This window comes from Buceros rhinoceros, unplaced genomic scaffold (genome assembly GCF_000710305.1).
Source record: "Buceros rhinoceros silvestris isolate BGI_N320 unplaced genomic scaffold, ASM71030v1 scaffold14294, whole genome shotgun sequence".
In the NCBI taxonomy this organism is placed as follows: Eukaryota; Metazoa; Chordata; class Aves; order Bucerotiformes; family Bucerotidae; genus Buceros; species Buceros rhinoceros.
The window spans coordinates 39,188-47,433 of NW_010408911.1; the positions used below are offsets into that span (position 1 = coordinate 39,188).

General features: G+C 46.8%; 1 protein-coding gene across 1 annotated transcript; it reads right to left on the reverse strand.

The window, feature by feature from the left end:
• Nucleotides 1–6,891: 6,891 nt before the first annotated feature.
• Nucleotides 6,892–8,202, reverse strand: RXFP3 (relaxin/insulin-like family peptide receptor 3). Its single transcript, XM_010135049.1, has one exon. It carries the CDS (start codon nt 8,200–8,202, stop codon nt 6,892–6,894), a length of 1,311 nt encoding a protein of 436 aa, XP_010133351.1.
• Nucleotides 8,203–8,246: the final 44 nt, after the last annotated feature.

An 8,246-nucleotide genomic window follows, 5' to 3' on the forward strand; every position in this document is an offset into this window, starting at 1 on the left:
AGAGGATATTTTCTCAGAGCCCCTTCAGCTGTTCCAGCAGAAATAAAAAGCAGTAAAACCATTTTTGAAATCTGTTTATAACCATAAACATACAACAGATCATTTGAAATACACAACAGGAGATTATTTGTGGGGATAAAATTTTTAGAGGCTTTTCAGAATAAATGTCAAGCAAGTCAAACATGCTAATTCTGCTGTGTTGGAACAAAGACATATTCATAACAATTTATTTGCCATCACAGAATGACAGAAAAGCACAGAATAGTTGCTGTTTCCTCTGGAGATGACCTAGTCCAAGCCCCCTGATCAGCACTGATTTGCTTAAAGCAGGTTGGTCAGGCAATGTTGAGTCAGACTCTGAGCTTCTCTAAAGGTGGAGACTCTTACCCCTCTGGATAACCTGTTCCAGTGCTTGACTACACTTATCATAAAAAAGGGGTTTTTCTTATGTTTTAATGAAATTTACTGAATTTCAGTTTGTGTGTGTTGGCTCTTATCCATTCCCTGGACAACACTGAGAAGAGTCTGGATGCATCTTCTTTAACCCCTACACCCATCAGGTATTCACACACATTGATAAGATCCTCCCAAACCTTCTCAGCTCCAGGTTGAACAACCCCAGCTCTGTCTGCCTCTTCTTGTGTGGCAGATGCTCCAAGCCTTCCATTATACTCGAGCCTCTCCAATAAGTTCACCTCTCTCTTGAGCTGCAGAGCCCAAAACTGGACACACCATCCCAAACATGTCCTCACCAGGATAAGCAGAGGGGAAGGTTCACCTCCCTTGATCTGATAGCAGTGCTCTGGCTGATGGAGCTCAGGATGCTGTTGGCCTTTGCTGCAAGGGCACATTGCTGGCTCATGTCCAGCTTGTCCACCAGCACCCTCAGATCTTTCTCTGCAAAGCTGCTTTCCCATCCATCAACCCCCAGATTGTACTGGTGCTGTGGGTTACCTACCCCAGGAGCAGGACTTTGCATTTCCCTTTGCTGAATTGCTTGGTGCTCCTGTCAGTCCATTTCTCCAGCCCACTGAGGAACCTCTGAATGGTGGCACAGCCTCTTGGTGTATTAGCCACTCCTCCCAGGTTTGTATCATTTGCAAACATGCTGGGGTGCACTGTGTCCCATCACCCAGCTCATTGATGAAGATGTTCCACAGGACCAGCCTCAATTTTGACCCAGAGGGCACACTGCCGGTCACTGACCTCCAGACAGGCTTTGTGCTGTTAATTACAACCCTCTAAGCCTTTGGTTTCAATCCAGCTCACTTTCCACTTACCTAGTCCATACTTGAGCAGTTTGTCTGTGGGGTTGTCATGGGAGAGAGCATCTGAAGCCTTAGTTACATCAAGATAAACAACATCCACTGCTCTCCCCACGTTCACCAAGCCAGTGGTCTGATCAAAGGTTACCAGCTTGGTCAGATGTGATTTCCCCATCATCTTAACTCCAGGCTAATTGTTTGTAGCTATGAATTGAGAACTGTATTATTTTAGTTTTAGTATTTGGCCTGAAAAGAAAATTTAAGGCACTTGATTTTCAGATTTCTTGTGTAAACTGAGCAAAGACTTTTTCACAGAGACAAGTAATTTTTCCACAAGATTCCAGTTTTATCCAGCATGAGGTTAGATGTGACTTCTAACTGAAGGTGGAAATTTTCATTGAACAATGGTGCTGGAAGTCAAGTGTTGAGTAGTTAATTTGATCATTGTGCAATGAGCACACTCATTCAGCTGGTCTGTGCAAGGAGAAACACAGCTCCTTGGGTAAATAGTATCTCATTGTACTGAGGAATGGGTGAGTGAGAGAGAGTTGATGTCTGAGTGAGCTGAGATACCTTTATTTCCCACACTGACACGATGCAGTGCTCCCCAAGCAGGTAGATCAAGGGTTCACAAAACTTGCACATCTAAATAAATTGTTTCTGTCTCCAGATGGGTTTTTGTTTGTTTGTTTAGTTTGGTTTGGTTTTTTCCAGTTTGCTCAGCCATCCCCTGAGTCTTTATTCTACATTTAAGATTTTGGAAACAACTCTGAAGCTATGAACAAACATAGGCTGAGAAAATTGCACTCAAGTACACATCCAAAAGAGATGGTTCTAAGGAAAACAACTCCCTGCAACTAGGGAACATGTCTAAGGCATTTTGCCCGCTGCAGTTTAGCAAGAAATGACTTAGCTGGCTGTCCAGCCTATTCTTGCAGACTTTGTCGCAACTGCCACTGAACTGACTGGTGATAAGAACCTACCAAGAAGAGATTCCTCTAACTGCTTAACTGCGATTTAAAAAGGTGTTTTCAATTACCCCACCCCCTAACCCCCCCATCCCAAATGGATTAATCAGAATTATTTTTTGAAGCCCGAGGGAAATAACCCTCACTAAAACCTGGAGATCCAAGCTTCCAATCTAGCATCCCTGAGCTGCATTGCACCCATGCTTACGCCTGCTCAAGCTCAGGGATACCGATTAGATCAGAGCTTCTGCGCAGGCACTCAATTGAATAATCAAGTTTTAAAGCAGACAGTCGTGAACGGGAATGAAGGGGAGTGGAGTTTTTTTACTGCTAAAGTGAGTGCCAGAATAACTCAAAGAGAAAGTGAAGCAATATTACTACTGAAGAGGCATTTCAAAGGGAAACCTGGAAATGCAATTGGAGGTTGTTATTACATTAAGAGCTTGGTTAGTTATTTGAGGGGGGAGATATTTAAAAGTCCTTAGGCAATCAAAGTCAGTTCCTAATGAGGATATCTGGGCTTTAAGGGTTCTTCCAGTTTGTCACTAGATGTCAGCCTGCACCTTCGGGTCCCTATCATTCTTTGGCACTGTGCACTTCTCTACCAGCACCCCACCAGGAATCTTGGACAGGAAGAGACCAGTCATGAAAATCTCTTAAAGAACTCCATAAGTATTGTTTTGTATCCTTCAGCTACGTTTATTTTAGTCCATGAAAAGACAGTTTTTACAAATGAAGACACAAACATTTGGAGGAAACAGGGTTGTTTTTGAAGAGCATTGTACTGATGACTTAGGAAAAGCCCAGACACCCAGCAGGATTTGTTGTTAACATGCAGTCTCAAAGCTGGAGCAGGAAAGACCCTCTGCTCAGGCCACAGACCTGATGCTGTGAGAACACTCAGAGCAACTGACCCTTCTTTGCAACGCCCAGGCTAGTGCTCCTGACCATGCCACGCAGAGCCCAGAATTCATGCACTGAGAGTTGGGACTCACAGCACATGTGAAGCAAAATTCCTCTCTGCTCACGCACAGCCAGAGCGGTGCTCTTTGGTCATGGACAAACACTGATGGGCAGAGCCTGAGCCGCCTGTCTGGCCTAAACCAACATTTAGCCAGTTGTGGATGTGTTGAACAGCAGATTCATGACCCTCACATGGTTCATCAGCAGCTTAAGAGCGAGTGCCCTCAAAGTCCACAGTCCAGCCCCGACACACCCAAGGCATTTTCCTGTTTGGGTGATTTGCCAAATATAAGGTTTCTATGTCTTTACTAATCAGACGCCTGGGGCCTCCTCTGAGCATGGTATGTTGCTAGTATTCTGGGCTAACTATGAGTTGTTCTGAACATCATCTATTTTACTGCGTTGTTTTCCTAGCATAAAACTATGTCTACACTGATATACACAAAAAGCACATGGGTTTTGATATGCTGAGCACCACAGAGAGTGTCTACTGAAATCCATATTTATGCTTTAGACACCTGTATAGCTTTTTATGTAATGCACAAGAACATTTAAGCAACTGGATAGGGATTAAAATTCCAGCAAGTCAAGCAAGAAACTATGCTGTTCAAGAACACACACTAAGAGGAAAGTCTAAGATTCATCCTCTCTTAATTTAGATACTTTTTCCTGGCCTATAGAGGCATGTTTAGATGTGTTTGAACTCTGAAGTGTTCATGGTATCCTTTTTTCATACAGTGTAGCTTTCTTCATCTGCTAGCACAGGCGTTAGGGCTTTCTCCCAGAACAGGTGGTACCCAAATCCATTTCTTGCAAATCCTTTTTCACATTAGGCAACTAGACTTACAGGTCTAGAAAGATCTCAGGCTCTTGCATGGCATACTGAAACTTTAATTGAACCAGGATATGGGAGTAAGTTAATCATTGTTCTTGGAACAGGGAGACCTAGAATCCAGATATGGATCCAATTTCTCTTCTGCAGTTACAAGGAAAAGAAATCTCTGCTCTTCTTTGGAGCTCATGCCCTAACCACTGTGCTGCAAAGTAGTGTTCAAGGTCTGGCTTTCCCTTTACGATCCAGCAATGGAGATCAACTCATGCAACAGGGAACTGTTAGAAGCCAGAGGATTTGAGTGCATTCGTGGAGTAGCCCAGAGATATAGTCATTCCCCAGGGATGCGGAGGGGAGGAAGCTTAGTTTCCTAGGCTGTGGACAAAAGGTCTACCCACTTATTTAGTGTTCAAAAAAATGGAGAGGAAGAAGCACAATCTGCACATGCATTGAAGGTGGGACAGGAGAAGCGTATCTATTGGGATGGGGGAACAGGTTAAGGTTACATCCCCTTCTAACTTAGTGCGGCCTGGCACAGGGTGTTCTGTGTCGGGATGCAGAGCTGCCTCCCTCACTTAAAACACACTGCAGCCAGTCCTGACTGAAAGATCCCCATAAAACAGCAATAAATGCTACATACTTAAGCAGATTTAGGCATGCTCAGAAGCAGACTTCTAGGCACAAAAAATTTTACTAGAAAAAACTTTGAGTACCTACAGACTTCAACTGGCAGCCAAGTCAGGATTTAGGTCTTAGAGAAGCAGATGTACAGTACTTAGATGCTCAAGTTCTTCTGTGGATATATCTGATTTCTTCAGAGTCTCTGCATCTGTATAAGTATGTCCATCAGCTGCCAGCTCACTGCTGTTCTTCTCCAGGCACCTGCATCTTCCCAGGTAGCAAGCACCCAAGGCTGTATTAGAAGTCTTTCTGCTTTGAAAAAAAAACAGAACAACAGCTTCTCCTTGCAAGAAGCAGAACCATCTGCTTCCAGACCAAACCTGAATTTTACAACAGGAGTTACCAACATGTACAGTAAACCTCACAGGGTCTGCAAAGCAATTATATAATTGTCTCTAAGGGCAATGCAATTTTCTCTGGACAGAAAGAGAACGTTTGCTCCACCTTAGCACTTAGATGTGACAAACTACCCCCTGCAGAAATGCTTTTTTAGCAGAGTTGGGCAGATGATAGATTTAGGCTGCAAGGGAAGGGGCTGGAAATAGAGAGGGGGTTTGAATATTGTGTTTATACATTCATCCCATATGCAGTACTGGTGATTAACAAACTGGTGTTTTGATAACAAAACCAGAACTGCTGTATTTTTCAATCTGTTAAAATAAATATTTTGACCTTTCCATTTAAAATTATTTTTCTCACAATTTAAAAAAGTATTTTAAAAAGTAAATTTATAACCTTACCATAAAAATTTTCACAGTTTAAAATTACACTTCTTTTTTTTTCATGCCATTAAAAGTTCATTTCAGATCGACATTAAATTATTCCTCAGATGCTTCTCTGGAACACAGGCTGGAACAGGCATTGTCCCTGCCCTTCTCCAGGGTGCAAGAGCCAGTACTGAACTGCAGGCTCTTGGGCTGCTCACATCAGAGGAATTGAACTGGAGTTAATTGAAACACTGGCAAGTATCAGTGCAGACCCTTAACAAACACTTCGGCAGAACAAAAGCCTTTGTGCTTGGTTTTAGCTGAACCTAGAAGTATCCCAGAGCAAGCAGTTTAAAGTAGCTATGATTAATAATTTATTTTCCCCTTTTCATGTTTACAGTTGTGCTGATTTCCTGGAGTGAAACACAAGGAGTCTGAAGTGCAGCAAGAACACAGCCTGCAGCCTCAGTGCCTAGGAGAGACACTTGCCCTGCTGCACATGGTTTGGGGCTCTGTGTTTACCCCCCCCAAAGCAGCCTGGAATGAGGCTAGGGAACACAATGTCAGGGAGGTCATGCCCTCCCCTCCAAACCCAAGCAAAGCAATACCTCTCCCTGAGGTTGCAAGTCCTGTCCTTGGATTTCTCCTTGGCTCTCTGTGTTGCTCTGTATCCTGGCAGCAGAAGAGGAGATGAGGGGAGCTGGAAAAGCAGATTCTGCACAGATCTGGAGGGGAGCACGGTGCTCCTTGTCCCTTCTCTTTTCTGGATCTCCTTGTCCCTTCTTTTTCCTGGATCCCTAAGAGAAGGGAAAGGGGCCAAGCCTGAACAAGCAGGAGCCTTGTATCCACCTGTTCTGGTTGTGCCCTTCAGGGCAGGTGTGAAAAGGGACATAGGCTGCCCTAGCCCTGTGCCCTCACTGTAGCCTGGGGAACAGTGACCACAGGCAGGCTGGCATCATTTACAATCCCACGCAGCAGTGATAAAAGAGCCCAGGTCCCTTCCTCTGCCACAAACACGCACAGGGGCTGGAGGGGGGCTGGTCCCTTGCTGCTTGCATCTCCAGGTTAGGGAGACACAGCTGAGGCCTCCCAGACTTGCTCCACCCCACCCAACCCCTCTCCTCCCTGTGGTGCCTTGCACATCCTACCTCCTCCCTGGCTGGAGTCCCGTCACCCTCCCCAGCTCCTCTTACCCACCACAGATACAAGCACTAAAAAGCATCTCCTAGGGGCACTTCAATCTCCAGTGCATCACCAATACCTCCTCCTGCTCCTATTCTGCAGTCTAGGGGATATTTTCAAGAGAGCAATTTCCATCAAGAAACTTCCAAGAGCAGACACAACCCCAAAAGTGCACACAGAAGCCCTCCTTTACCCATCCCTCCTCCCTTTGTACCTACCAGGCAATCAACATCCCAAGGCTACATTTTGCACAGACCCCACAATCCCACCCCCCCCAGATCCCTCTGCCCATCTCAGCAGCGCTGCTCTGTGGAGCCAGCAGGCAGCAGGTCATGGCGGCTGCTGTACATCACCACCCCAGGGGGATAGTAGGCCACCTCCGGCTGGACAGCTGCAGCAGGTGAAGAAGCTGTGACCGGGTGGACAGGCACCAAAGCGTGCAAGGCCTGCTCCTCCTGCTCAGGCTTGGTGGTGTCGGTGAATGGGCGCATGGTGGTGAGAGAAGGCGAGGCAATCCTCCAGAGGAGGTTCTTCAGTGCCTTGCGAAACTCCCTGCGCATGAGGCAGTAGAGGACAGGATTGAGGCAGCTGTTGGAGTGCGCCAGGCACACGCTAATGGGGAAGAGGTACACCTGGGAGAGAAAGTACTCAGAACTGAAGTGCACCACGTTAAGTTTGATGAGAATGCCCCATGTTGTCAGTGCTTGGTTAGGCAGCCAGCACAAGAAAAAAGACAGCACCACAATGGACACTGACTTTGTCACTTTTGAGCGGCGCTTGATGCTGGGGCCGCTGCAGGTGCTGCCAACATGCTTCTCACTGATGAAGCGCACCAGAAGCAAGTAGCAGAGGCTGATGATAGCCAGTGGCACCACGAAACCCAGAAGCACCTTCTGGATGTGGTACAGACCCAGCCAGAACTGGGCATTGCTGCCTCGGCCCTCAGGGAACTTAACAAGGCAGAGCACATCATCAAAGACGGTGGCAGTAGTGGAAAAAATGGCATGGGGCAGGGAAGCCAGGACAGCTGACAGCCAGATGAGCACACAAAGCCACTTGGCAGAGCAGCAGCCAACCAGTGGGTCACCTCGCCGCTGATTCTTCAAGGCTGAAGCCACCGAGCGATACCGAGCCACACTCATGGCAGTGAGAAAGAAGACGCTGGCATACATATTCATGGCTGTCACATATGAGACAATCTTACACATTGCCTTGCCAAAGAGCCAGTTGAAGTCCAGTGCATTCTCCACTGCCCAGAACGGCAATGTGAGCACAAACTGGAAGTCAGTCACTGCCAGGCTGGTCACAAAGAGGTTGATTGAGGACTTTCTCCAGCCTTGCTTGCTTTTCATCAGGTAGAGCACCAGCAGGTTGCCCACCAGCCCCAGAGCACACACCACAGAGTACACGATGGAGATGACAATCCTCACCACGCTGGAGCTGTCCCCCTGCATCCCGTCGGCTCGCTCCAGGTTGTTATTCTTGAAGAGGTGCAGGAAGGACATGTTGCCCATGTCCAGCGGCGCGTCCCAGGACTCCCACTCGGCTCCTTCCTTCATGCCGGTGGCTGGCGAGCAGGCACCGCTCTCGCAGGGTTCACCCATCCCATGCTACAGAGGGCGACGGGTCTGCGGGAACCGTACCCCAG

Bases quoted from the DNA above. Each gene is read 5' to 3' on its own strand.
- RXFP3 (XM_010135049.1), bottom strand. From the start codon at position 8,202: ATGGGTGAACCCTGCGAGAGCGGTGCCTGCTCGCCAGCCACCGGCATG.